General features: G+C 42.8%; 1 protein-coding gene and 1 long non-coding RNA gene across 10 annotated transcripts in view; one reads left to right on the top strand and one right to left on the bottom strand.

Moving 5' to 3' along the window:
• LOC143906222 (uncharacterized) overlaps positions 1-21383 on the bottom strand; it is a 99493-nt gene that overhangs the window by 10045 nt on the left and 68065 nt on the right. The window lies entirely within an intron of this gene.
• The window catches only part of LOC143906217 (uncharacterized), a 385481-nt gene that overhangs the window by 297440 nt on the left and 66658 nt on the right, over positions 1-21383 (top strand). For all 9 annotated transcript variants that reach the window (XM_077422126.1, XM_077422124.1, XM_077422125.1 and 6 more), the window contains one exon: positions 19673-19987. In XM_077422126.1, coding sequence (XP_077278252.1) covers positions 19673-19987 — 315 coding nt within the window. The remainder of the gene's footprint in view (positions 1-19672; positions 19988-21383) is intronic.

Here is a 21383-nt window from a genome sequence, read left to right as displayed (position 1 = left end):
TTTCGACGGCGTTTTCCAGACGGTGCCTACCATCAGTCTTTCGAACATGGTAAAAATCGCAGAGGCGACCGTTTTCGGCATCACGTTCGTAAATGTCACATCAGCAGCGTCGCCGCGGCTTTTAAACGCCACCGAAAGAAAGTCGTTAGTTCCAATTCCGGCCGTTGCAATTAAAGGACGCGAAGCGGAAACTTCGCGCCCCGTCAGAAAGGCCTCTCTCCCCGATCCTTTCCTTTCTCTCTTTCTTCACCATCTGTAAATGTCGTCGTCTTACCATCTTTCTACGGGTTCGACCGACACGTAGGTTAGTAGCTCGCTGGCAAAGTTTATTGGCTGCGACCCTTGACCACGTAGGGCCGAGGTGGCTACACCCCGGCGAGCCATTGTCGGACGATAAAAGGGCGCGCGAGAAAACGAACCGTCCGTGAGGAATGAGAGAAGTCGGAAGGAGAGCCCCGAAGGTGAAACCACCCTTCGTCTTCCCTCGCCTGCTCTTTACCAACCTCCTTCCTCCGCAGTACCCTCTCTCTCCCTGTCAGACCTAGTGGAAATTAGTTCTTGGCCGTAGAGCACGGAATTATTGCCGCTTTCAAAGTCGCTCGCTGCGCTTGCATTCGAAGGCGAGTGAGAGATGCGAGAAGAAAAGCGCGCATGGTTGGAGAGGGTAAGAAAAGGAGCGGAGAGAGAGAAAGAGATCGAGAAAGAGACGGGAAACAGCTATGCCAATGTGTGTAGGTATGCTTCCGTGTGCGCTGCGCTGAGAGAGGATGGGAGGGTAGTTAAACCGAGACTACGAATCTACGATATTGAGTTAGAAGTAAGGCGGGCCGGCTCTGAAGTGGGGGCTAATAAAATTTGATGACCGGGAACTTCGTAATGAGAATGAGACGCGGAAAGGAGGTGGAATCGAGGGAGGCGAGGGAGAGCGTGGTAAGAGAGAGAGGGAGAGAGACGAAAGCGGTCGGCTATGAAAACTTCTCAGACGTAGCGAGCCCGCGATTTATGATATTTCATCGGACAGCCGCGGAGTCCGGAGAGTAATCTTTTGTAGTCATTAATTTTCTTTCGCTACGTCGTCGTAAGTTGCAGCCGCCTTTGTCGGAAATGGCGCAGCTGCGGATATTTATGAATTTGCTTCTCTCCGACGCGTGAAATTTAATCAACGCCCGCGGATATCGCTTTAATTATTCACCGTAACGTTATTGCGTGTTAAATCTGCTTACGAATTCTCAACGTCAATCCTCGATCGGCCGATAGTGCTCGCACTTCAGATTTCAAATTTCAGATTTCGAAAAAGTTTTAATTAATCCTCGATTTAAAGACATTTCAAGTCATAAATATGTATGCGCTTCGATAAGAAAATAATTTCTGCGATATATTTCATAGCTGAACAATATTACATATTCAGTTATGAAATATATTAATTAATAATTAAGTTAGGAAATATTTTACATTAATTGCTACGTGGCAACTTTGTAAATAAAAGATTGATCAAAACAATTGACCGGTGTTTACCATAGCACACAACTTAGCACAATTTCGAAAGAAGCTGCTATAAGTAGTATCATTGGCTGTGAAATTATGTTGTATAAGAGGTTGCCGTGAGATTGCCCGTTGAACAAACCGAGAAGTCATCTCGCGCCTCCTCGAGCTTGCGCCTCGTTCGAATCGGTAACTTTCCGTACGTGCCACGTTTGGGATTCCGCCGAGGACCCGCCATAAAGTCGTCAGGGCACAATCGCGCGTGCGAAAGTAGAACCACGAAGCGCGAGAAGTAGGAAAATACGAGAGTAGAGAGGAGCACGTGTGGCAGAGGAGAGAGAGAGAGAGAGAGAGAGAGAGAGAGAGAGAGAGAGAGAGAGAGAGAGAGAGAGAGAGGGAGGGAGGGAGAGAGAGAGAGAGAGAGAGAGAGAGAGAGAGAGAGAGAGAGAGAGAGGGAGAGAGAGAGAGGAGAAGAGAGAGAGAGAGAGAGAGAGAGAGAGAGAGAGAGAGAGAGAGAGAGAGAGAGAGGTACGTGGGAGGAACAAGTACAAGAGGACGGGGGAGGATGATAGATGAGGGTGCGTATATACCGGGGCGAGAGAGGGGCGACGAGAGAGAAGAAGTGGCTTTCCGACGTGCGAACAAGCTCGCGATTTTCCCGTCACGTAGAGATGCGAGCTCGACTAGACGACGACGACGACGACGACGATCAAATTTGTTCGGGAATTCGAAATCGCTGGGACGGAACGATGGGTTGGGAATAAAGTGTATGCGGCAGCCGAGTGTGTTCGCGCCGCGCCCTAGGAACCTTTCAGCAGGTTCGCCACGAGCGCGCGGGAGATGAGACGAACCGACAGAGGAGGAAAGAGTGATTCGACATCAAAAGGTGTCTACCGGTCGTTCAACTGACTTCGGTTCGCGCTTACCGAGAGACGGCCTCGTCTGAAAATCATGCACAGTTATCGTCCCGGAAAATCACTGTATCGCTCCAGGGCCACGTGCTAAGTCAAAGAATACGTTTCTTCTTTTAGATACTCGACTTTTCCAGGATAAAGTTGCATTATCGAATCCCACGTCTTATTTGAGTCTCATTAAAAATTGCGAACGTAATCATCTTCATCGTTATTTAGCGCATTGTTTCGCGTGAATCATCCTGATGTTAATTTATTGCAGAAAAGAGAAAGAGAGATAGAAAAAGAATAAAATTAAGAATTTAATGCAATAAAAGTTTTTTAAACAACGGGTGATTTCTGCATAATTAATACTACTGTGATTTAAATATATTTTGTGATTATGTCGATATCACTAACTGTAAAAGCAATTTCAAATTTTTGGAGAATTAAGGCGATTTATTTTATTCATTTATCATTGGAAATTAAAAATTAAATCCCTAAAATGTGCAATTATTCTCGCGTAACATGGCGAAAATATTAATATCGTAAATTTATTTTGTAATGAGTAGTTATTTCTCCTTCAACCTGAATCTACGCGAAGAAATTTTATGCGTATATTCGCGGCCAATTACTAAGCATACCAGACGCCATCAGCGTGATTTTCAGTCGTGCAAATATTTGCCCGTGCAGGAATTACGGAATTCAATCTTGATGATACCGCTCCCACGAATTTTCATGCGGATCTTTGACGAGCGGTAATGACGTCAAAGAAATGTGGAATTTCATAACGTTCTCGCTAACACACATTACGCTTGTTACAGCGAAACAACTATATATATATATATATATATATATATATATATATATATAGAAAGGATTTCGTATAATTATAGTTAATACGCACGTCCGCCGCACTCGCTCGATTGGAGATTACAGCGCAATCGCAGTTTCCGAAAGCAAATTGAAACACGTGTATTTTAAAAGCTATTTTTTTCACAATATAATACGTATTTTTTTTTTTTAATAATTGCATTCCGTGAATGCTTCGACAAAATATTAAAACGCTTTTATGTGTTTGAGACAAGTTTTCCATACAAAAAAGAAAAACTTTTTGTGTATTTATATATTTTAGTGTATATCGACATTAACGCATAAAGCTCTCTTTAACGAAACATAATTTTTTTTTATATATTGCACTCTTTTAACCTTTTTATTCATTTAATCAAATGCTCTGCGTTTTTGTTCTCGACAAATGCGAAATGTTTAGCAAATGTTTATTTCCGTCGACGCTTTATTCAATCCTTGTCCATCCATTTTAAAACTGTCCCGACAAAAAATAAGAATCGTCCAATCGTCCTCTCAGCGACGCGGCGAGAACAACTGGGTCGAACAACTGCGAGAGAGACTAAATTTCTCGAAGACTGATTTACGAGTGCCGCCGAATCGATTTATGCGACTTCGGACATCCCGCCGCTGCGGTTCTAACTAATTTCGCGTCGCGCCGATGTAGTATTTTCCACCGAAAACAATTTTCCCACTCTAGCTGCGTCGGGGTATCCGGCTTTAATTACATTATGGAATTCCATATCGCGCTGAACGTATTCAACGAATTCCGCGCGATGTGATTCCGTGCATTCGTGATTGCCACCGTCGCGCATGTTAACCAGCACACGTTTGACGCTCGATGGAGTTAGCTTCTTGCCGACACGGCTTCCACGTGGCGAAACGAAGTCCTCAATCCCGAAAATAATTCAGTTCTGGCGCGGACCCGATTCTCATTCGATGTCAGCGCCAGCCAATCCGTGGCGTGGCGCGCACAATTGGCGAAATTCCTGAAATCTACTGGAAAGGCGATTAACTTTGAGGGTTGAACAGTCGGGACTTTGTCGTTATTAAATTTTTACAGATTGGAAGTAAAATACGTTACGTCGGCGATAATTTAGATTTCGTGCCGCCAGGAAAGTATACGCATTTTATATTTCTTCCAGTATACTCATGATATGAAATCAACATTTGTTTAAATGTTTAGTTTACGTTTCTAGAGACGGGTAATTATATAAAATCTTCTATGACTGTGTCGTAATTTAGTAATAATAAGAAACTTCGCAACATACATTACCTCGCCGTCTGTTTTTTTTTAGTGAAGCTATCTCATGTTTAATCGGCCCCGCCAGAACTTTAATTTAGAACCGTACGAAGTTTTTAAATTATTAAGCTAACGCCGGATATCCCGTCGTACAATATTTATATGCCGCTTTTCCGCTTTCGAACTTTTCTAGCAATTTCATTTGGTTAATCATCCTACCGACGTTGTTTCCGTGTCCACTTTGATAATATTAATTATTACATAATTACTTTGGACGCTATGTGAAACTTCAAATATTTAGCGTGTCATTAATAACGAAATTAATTATAGTATAATATAAATTGTTATTGACACTAGTTTCTAAATAGAAAGAATAATCATTACTGTTTATTGATGTTATTAAAATGATTTATGTACTTACATTAATCCGAATCAATATTTTGAAAGATGATAATTATAAAGAATAGTAACAACGTGAAACAAAAAATCTTAGACGATTCATATTTTCTTTCTTTCTTGAAATGAATATGGCAAAACACTCTTGTATAACGTCGTTACAAGTTTTTGAACAGACGGTAAACTTCATGATCCAAAAAATATTTCAGTTCAAGAAGGGTATCCATCATCTTTGAAGTATAATTATGCCCCTACATTCAATCGTTGCCGCCGATTAATCTCTCGTAATTCCCAATATTCCCAACCTTCTCGCGTTCCCGCAGTCATCGAATTTCCGATTGCCAGACGAAATCGCCCGCCCGTACTTTCTTTTCTGAGAGAGAATATATCGTACCTCCGCGGTGCAATCTTAACAGAATTACGAGCGTAATAGCCTCTACTCTGCTTTGGTACTTCGACTGATTTATATCTGGGCTCTTTCACCGAATGAAGTCGATACAAATGACCGCCACGCGAACGTTCCCGTCCGTAATGTTCGAGTATTGTAATAATGGATACCGTATCCCTCTTGAATTATTAAACCCGCTCGAATTCAAGTTAAGTGCCATAAACAGCTCTTACGCATTTAGATAAATAAATACGTTGTATAATAGGCATTGCGTCGATAATACGGTTTTTAATTTCTGAGTACGTTCGCCGGGTAATTTTTCTACTTTACCCCCCCCTCCCTTGCAAAGGGGCCATGGCTGGTTGTCTGTGAAAAATAAACGAGCCCGTGCAACTTGGCGCAACGCCGTTCCGAGCCATTAAACTTGCACGCGGTAGCAAGTTTTTCGAAGCTGCGCATGCACTCTTCCTCATGCACGGAGGGAGAGAAAGAGATCGTTGCGTGCTGTACGGCGTTGCACACACGAAGCGAAGCGCCTGTGCTGTGTGCCCGTAGGGGCTTTCGATATTCCGGCGCTAGTGCCGCGCGGAAAAAGCCTAAGCACTACCGTTATTGATGACCGTCGTGTCGAACGGACCGCGTTGATTTATCGGCCCGGAGGAAAGAAATATTTCTCCGGGGCGCGTCGGAGAGAGGCGGAGATAGGACGACGGGGAACCGCAGGTGATACGCCGAGGCGGAAATTTACGATAATATTTGCCGGGGCCGGACGAGCCACGAAATGAAATTTCCACGATATGGCTTACGCTTCTCGCTGCGAGACCGTTTTCCCGACCGCGAATTTCACGGTAGTCGCGATAGAAGGAACCGTGACACCGGGGAACGGAAAGCAGAAAGTCTTGAAGATAAATTTTATTTTTATTCAGCTATCGCGAGAGATATTTAAATCTAGAAGCTAAACACGTAACTTGTCAGAGGACTTTTTTTTACTCTAATTATGTAAAAAGCTTCAGAGTCGTGAAATCTTTCCCTGCTGATAATCATAAATAGATATATATGCAGATTAATGTGTTCTCACGCGGAAAGCGAGTGCTACTTTGCATCGATACACTAATTAAACGATACACAAAGGATAGCATAAAGGAATCAAGCTGGTTTGGTGTATGTACAATACCGTGAAACAAACCCGAACGGACACAATATCCGCAGTTTATATGCCGAGCCTCCAGTTTACTCGCCGTAACGCCGCGAGCTACGAGCTAGTGTGTGTTCTAACGCCGTGAACAACCATTCCCAATACGCGACGTACGTCTAGCTAAGGTATATTTACTCCGGGCTCTCTCGTTGCAGCTCACAGCGGCTCCAGAGATGGCCCGAGAGATCCTCGACGAAAACTTGTTAACCGTCGACGAGCTTAAACCACTCGAAGGCTTCGCCTTCCAATTTCTCGTTTGTCATCCTCTACGTCTCCAGCGTCGAACTGCTCTCGCGGCCATCCCTCTCTTAGCTCGACTCTCTCGTAAGATCCGATAGAAGCGATGGAGGAGGAAGCCCGTCCCTCTTGGTATCATACCCGGTGTGGTCCTTTGATGCATTTACCGCGAGCGGTCTGATGACATGTAGCGCGGCAAGTAGTAACGCTTCGGTTCGCCGGCTGACTTGTGTCTGCGCTCTTTCACTAGAGTAGATACAGACGAGCGCTATGGTATATCTATTAAATATATTACGTTCTTTATATATATATATATATATATATACACTCGTTGTGGATGTGCGTATTACATAAAATATTTGATTTTTCGACTCACAGACGCTAGTTCTAAACAGATTTTGTTTCATTTCTAATATGTTTATTATTAATTAATTTAATGTTAAAGAAATCTTATCGTTCATTATTTTGTCCTCAAAGAAATAGCTTGTTATGCTTTTAAATATTATAGTATTATATGACTGTAATTATCTAGGGATACTTATCGTACATACGTAAATGAAAAGATCGATATGAGATAAACCTCTTTGAATGTATTTATCTATACCTTTCCTTTTTCCGCAAACGACCGGGAAAGGAAACCGCTGGGAAGCTACTTCGCACGGGGGACCTTTATAAATTTACGTCGAGCGGCGTGATGACGCGTCAAGCTTCAAGTAGACGATAAAAGAATAACTGACTTGAGCGTCGAAACTTGGAGCGTATACACGAGCTGTAGTAGAAGTCCGCGTAATGATATATGGGAGTTCAGAGTGTCCGTTCCTGCGCCGGCATGGCATCCCGCCGCTCCGGCGGCGCACCGATAGGACGTTCCAATGAAAATTGCATCAGCGAACGGTAAAATTCTGTATACCGATGTGAGAGGCTTTTGAGTATCCATCACGGCACCGCGCTGTCGGTCAGGTAAAAGTATCTCGACGGAAATTGGATCGTCGCGTCGACCGGGAATACCTACTCCACACCGTGTCCGACAAAAATTGTCTTTTGGTCGCAGAGAAGGCACTTTTCCACCCCTCTCTTTCGTTATTCTTCGTTTCGCGCGAAAGTAGCTTCCACTTATCCGCGCGCAAGCAGGTTACGTCGTGATCATCGAGCGACATTTTAAAAACATACATCCGTCTCACGTTGGTGGAGAACGAACGAGGAATCGACGGAGAAAAACATTGCTCGTCTGATACTTCCGTAGAAAATTGCTCTAATGAGTTCGCAGAATTGGAATAGCTCCGTATCGCGATAACGTCTCTCTTTAACGTCGGTCATATAGCCATTATCCCGCGAGATTTATCTTCAATTCTTTCAAATGCACATTCTCGGTGCGCAAAACGCGTTCCTCTGCACGTAGAATATCATTTCCAAAAATGATGGCATGCGCTACTACGGGACGCTCGAGGAAAATTGAATCATATTTTCTTCAGCTCGCTAAACTTCTAAGTCACGTATAGCGCCGTCTGAATTTCGAGTTTGGGCCTTCTGGTCTTTTTACCCCGTTTTACAGCGGGGTCGACGCTGTGCGATTTACAAAGTAGCTCACGTAGCTTGCACTTTTTTAAAGTAATTGCGTCTCTTTATAATAAGTTGTCTTGTATATAGTAGTCCAAGAGAGTCCATCCTTAAGATCTCCGTTTTGTTATACAAGAACCCGCGCGATGTTTTATGCAGTTTTCCTCTTGTCGTTGCGTCGATCATCTTTTTTCTTTGTATACCGATAGCACGATCGTGTATTCCATATTCATGTTCAGAAGCAAACCCCGGCCAGGCACAGGTCGTACATATTCGTTCTCTCTCCGTTAATCATTCGACGATCTCGGCTATCGGTGCTGCTGCATCATGTTCGTCCATTCGCCGATCGCGCGTTACAAATCAAAGTCAAGCGGCGAGCAGGATAGAGACGTGCCATGCACCAATGTCGAAACGGGACATTGGCATGCGAGAAGATGCGACATGGACAGAGACGATGCGTCCAAGGGGTGAGGGGAAAAGCACGATCGTGCACGGGTGCACGGGTGCGAAGCAGCGCGACGGCGACACGGCGACGTTTCGTGTTCAAGTGGACCCGGGCCGTTCATTTGATATACAGCTAATTAGAGATCGAAATCGCGACTCGTCAGAGAGTGCATCTCGCTTTGAAACGGTTAGAGGCCGTGTCCGTGAGGCTAATACCTCGTATGCGTGTACACGTACGTGCGTGGGTAGATATGCGCGCCGCCCCGTGTCGCCAAGCGTCGCGATCCGGATTAACGATATAGGAAATTTTATTCATAATAAAGATCACGCTCGAGTTACCGTGGAATGTTAGAGCTTTAGAAATAGCAATAGAAATATCTTGTCGAGAAATCTTATAAGTGATCTATAATATGATCTATAATAAATATGGGTATCGTAATATACATATATTAGCTTGTTCCATTCAAGAGAGAGTTCGTTTATTCGGTACTTAATTGCTATTCAGCCGAGGCATCGTTTCTGATCCTCATTTTCAGCAGTTTTATACAATTATTTTAAGTACGCGCTGGTATCCTAAAAAGGGAAACCCGATTAAGGCACATCCGATTGAGGCACAATTAATTGAAGATCAAAGTCTTAGTTCAGTCACACGTGGGATGTAGTATAACAATTAAGCAAATGAAAGCGTTACACTGTGTTGTTCAGCGGAACTAGATTACGAATAGTATTTTATATGGAAAATACATGTCACTTTATGCATATCTGTCACACTGTGAAGTTGAAAATGAGATGCAAACTAAACTCGCATTCGTGAATACTGCTCAAATTGCGAACTGCCGATAAGCTAGTTTGATAAAGACAATAATAACCGATTTTACTTGTCAAACGCGCGTTCGCGTATGGAAAATAGCAATAATTTTGCGCTAAACATAACTTATGATTTTATGATATATACTTATGATATATATATACTTATATATACTTATTATTATATATTATTATTATTATATTATTATTATTATTATATATACTTATGATATATATATATATATAATGACTCAATTACATATAATTAAGAACATTGTAATGACGATTATATAATTTGCGCATGCTGACTTTTAGTTGACATGTTCGGATTTTAATAAATCGTTGATTTCACCTTTTTATATTTGCGGATGTTATACGAAAACGTTTCAAATTAAGTCAGATTTCTGATGAAAAACCGAATTCCTTCTGACGACAGTTTTAAATGCATTGCCCGCAACCAGGATAAGCTTTTTTGCACGCGCGCGCGCGCACACACGCGCGCGCACACACACACACACACACACACACACACACACACACACACGTGCGCGCGCGGACGCGTTCAATGGAAGGCAGAATCGGATCATTGTGTTCAACGTTCACCCTTCAACTTGATATACAGCTAATTGGAGATCTGAATCTCGGAGCGTAGATCGTATCCCGGGGCGTGAGAGAGGAACGCGTAGATGTACAAAACGTTTTGCGGTGTCATGCGCAGCAGCGTTTCTCAATGCTATCGACCATATATTATTAAAAAATCGTATTAAATGTCTCTTTATAGAATCTATGAAGCATATATAAGCACAAAATTGAAACAAGGCATATAAGGTTTACAATTATTTCTTGCACGTGTAATTTCTTTTCAAAGCACTGCACGTGTAATGTTTTTTTTTCAAAGCGCACGTGTAATGTCTTTTCTCTGAGACTGTATTGATCGTTGAAGCATTAAGTTGAGAAACCCTGATGTATAGCATGCCGTGCGCTTCTGGATTTGCGTCTACGTGGGAGCGGGCACCTGCACTCTCGCGTAAAACACGTCTCCGCGATCCCTTCGACAATAGACGGGAGACGAGATGGGAAAATAGAAAGGATCCGCTCTAGCAAACTATAACTAAACCGCGTTCGCGTTGGTGTGTACTGCTCCATAAATTATATATCATCCGCCGCATGTGCAATGTGTGTGTGGAGCCGGACGCCATTCCGATGCCGCGTTTGAGTAATATATTATATCTTTGCTTGTCATGACTATGCTTGCACCTGTACACTACCACAAGCTACTATTTCTTTTTCTGATATATCGCTATACCGTTCATTCTTTTCTCGCGGAATTGTGCATAAAATTCGTGGACTTGACACGAATTATCAAGGATCATTCTGATCGCTATCGTAATGTCACAATACGAAGCTCAGGAGGGTCTTTTCTATTACGACATTGAGATTTAATTTTTTACAAAATAATAATATATAAGAAAAAATAGGAAAATTCTTTTATATATAATATATCTATGTACACACTCTCTCTCACATACATACTTTATATATGTATAAGTGCTAGATAGAAAATTATAAACTTGAAAAAAAACTCGAAGAATCATAAATGATTTATCAGAGAAAAACAAAAAGTGGAAAAGATATTCAGCTTGCTCTTGCATGGTCGTAAAAAAATCTCAACTCGATCCGAACTCCGAAATTTTCATTTACGGCCATGTTCATATTTTTCATTTTCTACTGTCGAAATGTCAAAACTACGTCAAGCAAATGACTCGCAATCCCATTCTACATGCTCGACATGTTCATCCAACATTTCTCTTCCCTTTTTCCTTGAAACGGAGAGAGACTTGTCTCGTCGCTGCGAGACTCGTTTCGTACGACTGCACTTCGTTAAATCAACGAAGCTACTGTACATCGTAACCGAGTTAACGTATACTTTGCGCGTGTTTTATCAAACTACTATATCCCGCGGAGCAGAGCAAGCTGACGTATCGTATCGCGCTATCACTTGGACTAGGAGTTATGTAACCGACGCAAATATTTTCTTCAATAACAGAGAGTTTAATTAATTTGAAATGCGCGCAAATGCCGATTTAGCAGTTGAAAATTATCGCAATAATCCACTCGTATCCTCTATCGATATAAATTCTCTCAGCAAAGTCTTCAAAAATACTATTACTCATATGGAAAGTGCATTCCCGATCTTGCAATTATATTGCGCGCGAATTGAGATCGGTACAAGTACCGCTAATTGATTCGGCAATTAATCGCGTCGCGCGGAGTCAAGCGAGCCGCCGCGCCGCGGACTAATGCGTCGTCGTTCTCGGTCGGTCCCGATATCGCGGTCGGCAATTTTATTATCTTCCCGACGAACAAAGTTGGGAAATCGCGCGACAGCCATCCCGGCCGCAAGAAGGAAAGGAAAACTTTCCGTCGCGCGGCTTCAGCAAAAGAAATAGCACGCGCGTTCGCCGACTTGGCGGACTCGGCTCGGCTTGACTCGACTCGACCGATGCGATGCGATGCGATGCGATGCGATGCGATGCGATGCGATGCGATGCGATGCGATGCGATGCGATGCGTAACTGGATCGGGACTTTATCGAGTTTCCGTACTTTCGGATTCCGCCTGCCGTCGACGAACAACGGCCACCCTGATGCGCGCGCGACCTGAGGCGGTGAATTTGCTTTTCAAATTTTCGTTCTTTCGCTCGCGGGCGACCAACTACCGTAGCTGCGGATCAATGGGTTTCCAATTTAGCATTAGTTTCACATCTTACTGCACCTCGCCTCGAGAACACGTTTCTCCGCATCGCCGCGCCGTCGCTTTTCGCAATCTATGAGACTGTTGGATGAAAATATTAGAGTTTATACTTCTTGAATAAAAGAAAAGGTATATTTTTTAAAGATCAAGTTATATATGCACATATACAATTGAATAAGGAGGGCGTAGTTTTAACTCTTTGCATATAGCAGAAATAAAGAACTATAATATATAGCTAAATATATAAAATACGGATTAATCCGTATTTTATATATTTAGCTCTCATTATGAAATAATTTCAAAAATTTCAGGACCGTTCTTGAGACTCTCTCTATCTCGTATTGATTGACGGAGCTGCCAGTTTCTCGATATCGTAGCTGATCGAAATGGGATTCCGGTTTAATGCCAGCTTCGAATGCCGAGCCCTGAACGGATAATATTGCAATTAGGTTCCTGGACAGTCGATCGAATGTCGGGTACGTCCCTGTTGCAAGCGTGTACACGCGCGGCACGCCTCGCGAGTCTGATTTAGGTAATTTAGATTACCGCCGCAACTGCGTGCTGTGCAACCTTTCAGCCTGTCAATTCTTGTCCTGACGAAATGGCAAAATCGTCGGCGCGTCTCTCGATCGGTTTTGCCCGCCGGCGATGTGAAACAACGACGACGGCGGCGATGGAAAATTCAAGATCCGGGAAAACTTTCCAGGAACGCGGCTAACGAACAAACTTTCGCTGTACAGCCCGCCGTCGCAAGACCTCGACAGAGTTGAGATTTCGCAACGATTTATATAACGAAATGACTGCGCGTTGGTACGGAGTCGATAAACTGAGTATTAATTAAACGTACGACGATGAGACGAATCTTCGAGCATCTCGATCGGTTTGCGATCTTTGAAAGTTCGTAAGATAAACGGAAGGATGCATTGGTTATTTCTGATTACGTTGGAAATGTTATTTGATGAAATTCCTGTAAAAGACTTGAGAAAACTCGAGCTTTATATTGGTTTTCGCGGTTACCTAAATATATAGAATAAAAAGAAAATAGAAAAGTAGACATTCAATATTTTGCCAGTGCTAGTTATCGATATATAACTATATATATATATATATATATATATATATATATAAGAAAAAATTGCATGAATATTAAAAAAAAAAAAAATACAAAGGGTATCAATAAATCGAGACACATTTTGCAGCAACGCGATAAAAATTATCTTCGATTAGAACGTTTTCAAAGCTACGCCGTGAGATAAAGTATGATAATTTTTTATCCGCGAAGATATCGTAATACGAACATTATAGCAAAATCTCTGTTGCTTCTTCCGGAGCTTATCTGCCTGCTCCCCCAACGCCAAGCCGAAACAAAGTATAACTATCCCGCGAGTCTCGCGCTTCTCGCTGCCTGGCCTTAAAGCGCCATAGAATCACCAAGGCGCTACATTTCGCGGAAACTCTTGCGGTGACGGAGAAACAAGAAGCGAGGAAAGTTATCTCGAAGCGCGCCGTCCCGGGAGAAAGTGGGGGAGCTGCTCATCGTGGTTGAGGAGCGACTTGGGGACTCGACTAGGAAGAGCCCGGGATTCTCAGGGTGATAACCTGCGCGAGGGGGAGTAACTTGCGAGAAGGGAGGATCACGCGTCTTCTCGAAAGATTGAAAAACTTTGGGATGAAAATTGACGGCCGGCGACGAAAACATGTGAGGGCGCAGGGAGAGGGTCTTAACACCTGCCTTTTCGCGCCGTAATAAGGTCGCTCGTCGGTCCTTAAAGCGGTCGCGCATGGGCCGCCTAAACGAATTAAAAGTACGAAGAGTTCTTCCTCCTTTCGTCCCGTTCTCTTCGGCTCTTCTCTCGTCGTCTTCATCGTTGTCGACGTAAAGCTCGGAAAGTTGCTCGGCTACGTCTGCCGTATTGAAGTTTTTTACATCCGCCGAGATAATCTGGCTTAATTAATTTAATTCCGGTAGAAGAGGAGGAGGGAAGGGCTACGACCTTCCACCCCGCTTTTCCTCTCCCGCTTCGTTAGCGTCCCTTTTCTCCCAGAAGGTTCTCTCGCAGCGAGGAATATTTTATTGTGCGAAAGCGATTTTATGAGATGGCTGCACGATGTAACGATTGTATTTAGAGACCCTCGCTTGTCGCAAAAATGCGCGAAGAACGAGATGATTTAAACGATTTTTGTTTTCCTCGCCGAGTTTATGCGAGATTCAATTTAATAAGGACACGATGATTAAGTCGAGAATTCTTATAATATCTGAAAATTAATATCGCTAGCGGCAGATCGTAATATAGCAGTGTATAGATTTTTATGACAGCATCAGATGGAAGTAGGCAATTAAAATTACGTTGAAGGCACGAGGAAATATCGGACATCGATATATCGGAACCTCGTTTTAATTGTTTGATAACATAAAATATCTTCTTTTTGTCTCCCGTCAAAGTTTATAATCAGTTTTGACAAGGTTTTCATGATAATTCCATGTGCCAATACAGCTCATATTCTGCCAATGGCGCGTATTTATTTCGTGCTATTCACAGGCGCGGAAAATGCATTTTTTTTTTTCATGTTCGATGCTTCTTTACACCTCGCGTTATACTTGTATTTCTTTTTTTTCCATCGAAACAAGTTCATCTATTATAGCTTGTATTTTTTCAGCGTTTTTCGTTTACATTAAAATTTCCCTGGCCGATGCGCGTGCATCGTACTTTCTTGATCGAGCGTATTTTCGCATCTCCCATTTCCTGTTTTGTGGAGAGCCTTCATTTGAAGCTCGGATTTTCCCTTCGTCCATATTATATCGTTTATTATTCTGGATTGTAGCTGTGACGCGCGAATTACGCACAGAGAGAGAGAGAGAGAGAGAGAAGGGGATGAGCGTAGAGATGGATTTCGCACCCTGTATATTACACGTTCACATCCCGTCATATTATAACGTCGACACGGTAAAAAGGCGTTATACGAGCACGAAAAATTCCTTTCCCTCATACATTCGCATGTTCGCATTGTGCGTGAGTCACATGTACGATTCGGCGGTAACGGTTGTGAAAATAAGTTCATAAAAGCGAAGCTTGCGTTATATCGCAGACGAATACGATGTGTGCTTCGTATAATAAAACATCGATAAGGAACGGCGTTCGCGGTTCACGCCGGTCTATTTTATTATCTTTATTATCTGCCCGAGAAGAAAAAGCTTGCAATTATAAATTCTGATTATATCGCTTTTTTTATCGTTTCATCGAACATTTATGGATGAAGTTTTTGAACGAGGCCGCGGTCGTACGATGTTATAAATCATGCAGTATCGTCGGAGTATATGCGCTCAGTTGGTACATAGCGTGTATGTATTTTAGTCGATATTTGATCTTGCGTCAAAAAATAATGATAATAAATAAGGCATGCGCACGTTTGCTCTAACAAAAAATATTTGCATATAACAATAATTTCTAATGTAAAAGTAATATACGCGATTTAGCGTCCATAATTCGTCATTTGCAACAAGTAAATCTTAAAAAATCGCCAAGTACACAGAATTATTTTGTATAGCGCATTTTTTTAATAATCAGTGGTTTGAAGCTTTTTCATTAGTTTTTATCGATTTGACCATGATTAACGAATCAACCATGTGTATTTAATTATGAAAACCGCACAAAAGGCACGGTGTGAATGTTCAAATAATGGTACCAAGCCGCAATAGCGTTCCTCTCGTGCGAGAGGAGAAACAGAGCAGATCGAAAGTGGGTCGAGTCGCCGATGGGCGAGGACGATAATGAACGAGAGGGTCAGAACGCGCGTAAGGGAGAACGGGGGGTGGGAGAAGTAATGCGATTCTCGCGTGAGAATCGAGCGAGGGTGCCAAGGACGCGCGCGGGGAGATCATGACAGAGAAGAGGAAGGAGACCTCAGAAAGGTCTCCTGATCTTGGTTCTGGTCTCTCGAGAGAGGACAAGAGTTTCGAGACGTTCCTGCTGCCGTTCCACCCGCCCCTTGCGGGTCGGCGATTTGTCAGGCGGGCGAATACACGACGAGAGATAACTGCGAAGTTTCGCAGACGCTCCGACGGCCACGGACTTTCTCTCTCTCTCTCTCTCTCTGCCTCGCGGTTGACAAATGCGCGACCGTCGCCAGTGCGCTTTCGGGGAACGGCGCGTTTTGTAGGCGTACAAATGGCGATCGCGACACAGGGGGACACGCGCGTATATGATAAGCGCGCCATCGGGGAACGGGATGATCCGGGACGCCGCGGTTTCGCTACGGTCTCGGAGGAACTTGACGAATGAGCCTATAGCGAATACACAACGTTTGCATTTTTATCGCGAAGGCGATATCTTTTTAATTAAGTCGCGAATATCCGAGGCATTTTTCGATGATAAACGGTTGGCTTTTTCGTGACGAAAGTTTGTAACAACGTTAAAGCCGGCAGTGAAAAAAATCGACAAATTCGTTACGTTATTGCGTAAACAATGAAAGGTACGTGCAAGTTTATAATATTGTTATAGATGAATAGGATTTATGTTATTCCTATACATGAATTTTGTGATTATCACGATTTATATAGGGCGGATGAATTATTGAAACGGGAAAACATGCACACTACATAAATGCACCGTGAAATAACATTCGCGATAATGTGCATAATGCGCGACAGTACAATGTGAATCGATATATACATCGCGATGGCCAGCGAAAATATTTACGATTAAAGAGCGTATTTTAATAAACGCCCACGTCAATTAGCGCAATGCTCTGGTTTAATGTTTTTGGTAATTACGCGAGTAATACGTATTATTGATACGGAACGAACATTTTGCGCGAGATATCGTGGGGCAACAAATTGAAGAATCGAAAGGCAAGAGCGTGTTGAAAAACATGATACGGATTAATATCCTCAAACTCATGAATAAAACGGAAATACTGGCGCATATTATATCAATAGTCGGGGCATCGCGTATGTGCGGGTATTTACAAACCTATCGCTCCCGGCATCGATTGTTTGCGAATGCGGGCGCGGCTCGTGTTTGCGCGAGACTCTAACGGTAGTCAAATACGTCGCTAATTATTCACGGGAAATTATTGCGCGGAAAGATGCGGCGCGGGATAATATCTTAAAATGCAAGTATCGTTATCCTTTTTTCTCGCGAGCCAGGGAAATGGCGGCTACTCTCGTCGGGGGCGACGAGGGCTGTCCGCTGATTACGACGATGACAAACGACAGCGCGTGGGAATTACGAAATGAAGGTTTAATAAGGTATGAGCCAGATCGGGACCCGCGCCAGCCACCGCCACCGCCGCCGCCGCCGTCGCCACGTTCCCTGCAGTAATTAACAAATCCAATTTTAATCGACGGTTCAATTCACGCTGCGTCCTGCCGGCCGGAAATGCACTCGCGAGCACCGCCTCGTTCCGTACATGCAATCGTCATATCAGCGCGTAAAACTGATTAGCGGTTCCCCTCGCGACGCAATTATCTCGCGCTGCGCCACGCCGCGCCGGACGGCTCGTTCTCATTTTGTCGCGCGTAGTAAACGAAATAAGCTCGCAAACAAAATAAATTCCTTTGTCCGCAATCTATGCTTTTAGTCGGCGTACCGGAAACTCGGCTGATGGTAATTAGAGCTGTCTATCGATTAGGCTGTTTGCGTATTTCTAATTTGCAGTTTGTATCAGTCATGATTATACGTACGAGTAATGTTATACACTAATAAGGATATAAAGAATTGTAATAAATTATATGACAAATTAAAATGATCAAAAACAGAAGAATATGTCGCGTTTGTTAAATTTATACCGTAGAGCAGTCTTGAAAGTCATCTATTTTATAATTTAAAAAGAAAAGGCGCGGTGTTTTTAGTTTTATTAATTAAAGCATTATAAATATGCCGGGAGATCGTGACGCTCATGTCTTGATGTGGTGTGAGGAAAATCGAGAAATCATAATTTACCGAAGAAAATGATAGCAACGGTATCTCGTTTCACCAGTGGTGTAACATTCTAATATTTAAAAATCCCGTGCGGTATCATTTTTATCACCCATATTTCGCATTCTCGCGTGAAAGGAAAACTCGGAGCCGCAGTATCGCAATTTCTATGCGTCGTCCCCCTGAAAATCGCAATGCGAATTGGGAACATCGTATCGCCCGCATCTGTATTTCCTGTGTGCGCGCACGTTGGCGTCCTGTGTACCATTCGAAAAGGGCTCAATCGAAAAATCTGCAGTAACGCTCGAAACGACGTAGCCAAAGCGCACCGCGCCGCACGATTGCCGGATTGTAAAACAAAGCATGCAGCACGGCAGTGCAAGCATGCAGGTGTGAACGCTGATCGTGAATGTTTCCGCGTTTTTTGTAGCCCGTTTGTGTATACGAATACGCGAGAGCGTGTACGTTAAGTCCGCGTTGTATAAAACAATGCAATAACCTCTCGCTCACGTATATAATGCGCGAAAATGATTTAGTAATAGCTGTTTTTTCCGTTTTAAATAATATAAAATTGAAATTTTAGTTTTTTCCTACTGCTGTATTATAATCATGGTTATACGGATTTATCATCTTTATGTAACAATGAAATGTGTGGGTGAAGTAAAAATCTGCATTTCCCCTTTCTCTCTCCGTTCATAATGCATATTTATTATTTATATATTTTAAAATATTGGACTCTTGAAATATTGAAATATGGCAGATGAGGCTACTTCCACATGCAATCGTAATGTAGTTTACCTCCGCGTATATATACGGTGACCGCTTTAATAGGGCACAAAGACGGATTAGCACAGGCGGCATTCTAGGCGTCACGTGTACGTGCGTAATTATAGTCGCGCGTTAGTTAACGGACACATCGATGCACGATATATTTATGGTTTATTGCAGCGCGTTTACGGGTGGAATTACAGTCGGCGCTCGTTTTAATGGATGTCGAGATTGCGGCGTCGCGCGCGCGGTACCGCGCTCGTAATTTCGCATCGGTTCGGTAAATTATTAAATTTCGATCGGTTTAACTATTGTCACAGAACGTGGGCTCGGCTCGGACACTAAGGCTACGTTATGCTCTATTAAGGTATGATCGATTATGGTTTGCGGCCACGTTGGCGACCGATCGCGAACGGAACTGACTGGACTCCGCCAAATGCGGTTAAATTCGATCAAATGTACAATCACGCCTCTTGCTCTTCAACATAAATGGTACAACGATTTACATTCATCACTTTAACACGATGGCGATTAAGCGGAATTTTTTTTCAAATTAATTAAATATCGAAAAAACGTGAAGATATTTCAAACTCGATATAGTAGGTCAGTAGGAGATTGGAAATGAGAAAATGAGAGAAGAAATAAGCTTTGACGAAGTTTTTATAAGTTTTCAGCAATATATACTGTGAATTTCTAAAAATAATTTTCAAATCAGTTTCATTAATCCGCTAAATATATATTTTACAGAGCGCCACGTCTCCCGGTGCCAGTAACGATGGCCTCACGAAACAACAGCTGGAGCTCATCCAGCAGATCATGCAGCAAACGCAACAACAGCAACAGCAAACAACTACGCAACAGCAGCAACAGCAGCAGCAGCAACAACAGCAGCAACGGACTGCGACTCCCTCGGCAGCGGTGACCGCACAAATACAAAAGACACAAAAACCGTCCATCAAATCTACTGCGTCGCCCGGCAATATTTCCAACAATTCCGCGAGCGGAAACGCGACCAACAATGCGAGATCGAGTCCAAAACCGAAGATGTGGAATCACACGCAGGTAAGTGTGACATCGTAAATGAAAAAAATATTCTCTATTTTTCGATGCATTTCTTATTTGCTAAGTGTGAAGATCGAAAGTCGCATTGAGCGCTGCAACCAATTATTGAATAAAACGTTGTAAATTGAAAATGATATCAAAAAAGTATATAACTATCCATAGTTATATACTTTTTTGATAGTAATACGGAAAATTGCAGAGCTAAAGATCAATGCAATCAGTATTTATTTTAATAAACGTGAAGAATAATTATATTTTATACAAAGAGAACTTTATTTCTTCTGCGCGTGTTTCTGCGAAATAAAGTAATGAAATTAAATCGTCTATACTAAGAATACAACAGAAATTTATCGCGATGCAGAGTAAAGAATAACAAATAACTTTTAATTATTATCAGTATTAATCATTTGACATCATTTCGATGATATCAAATCAAGCTGTCTCAATTATATCGATCGAAATAAATCTCATTGATGAATATTATGATTACGATGCACTGGCTCGCGTACATCCTGTATGATTTCATTACGCGTAACGAGATTCCGAGCGCTCCGAAGGTAATACCTGTAGTACCTTCAAACTGCTTTCTGTTGAAAGGGCCCTTCTTCCGCATTAGGCAGCGGAAGTATTACCGGGCGCACCCAAGATACCGTGTACACGGCTCGTTGGAACTCGCCGCGGTAATCTTTTGTGCGGCGTATACACCGCAAATCGCATTACGTATCGCGGCCGGAGTAGATACCATCCCGGTACTCGTAATCCCGTCGACGAGGACTCGTCGAATATTATATACGGAAACGCGAAACAGCGAGATATCGCGCGCGTGACCCTTTGTGCGAGATTATTCTGTTCATTTTCTCGTTGAGACACGAAGCACAATCGGATGAAACGATAGGCAGACGCGATATCCTTCCGAGAGCCTGCGCGCATATCATGAATGTTTAAATTAAAGAGATTCGAATTCGAAGAAATTCTGATACGAGAAAAAAAATACATTTTACTTTTTAATATAGATATTAAAATAATGTTTATTTATTGATTTTATTCTCGAATCGGTAACGTAATATTTTCGCAAGGTATTTTTGCCACAATTTTTCCGCCGAATTGAATTGATCGCTCTGCTTTTTTACGGAGTAAATCCTGCGCAGTGTTGAAATAGCGGTCGAGCCGGTTTCGCGAGTGGGTCTTCGGGAACCGTTCAGAATGAAACATTTGCCAGCGCGAGAATTAAATCCGCCATTGAGAGCCATGTAGCGCAGCTTAATCCGTCCTCGTTGAATTACGCGGTGCTCGCTTGATAAAATTGCGCGAATCGCTAATTGGTCTCGCTCGCATCCCCTTTACATCCCTGTCCTTCCGACCGTCCGAATCTTCGGCGATCAAAAGGACGAACACT

Source organism: Temnothorax americanus, unplaced genomic scaffold, assembly GCF_048541705.1.
Source record: "Temnothorax americanus isolate GAGA-0224 unplaced genomic scaffold, ASM4854170v1 Scaffold7, whole genome shotgun sequence".
Lineage (NCBI taxonomy): Eukaryota > Metazoa > Arthropoda > Insecta > Hymenoptera > Formicidae > Temnothorax > Temnothorax americanus.
The sequence above is the reverse complement of the archived record's forward strand: the minus strand, read 5'-3'. Positions and strand labels throughout refer to the sequence as shown.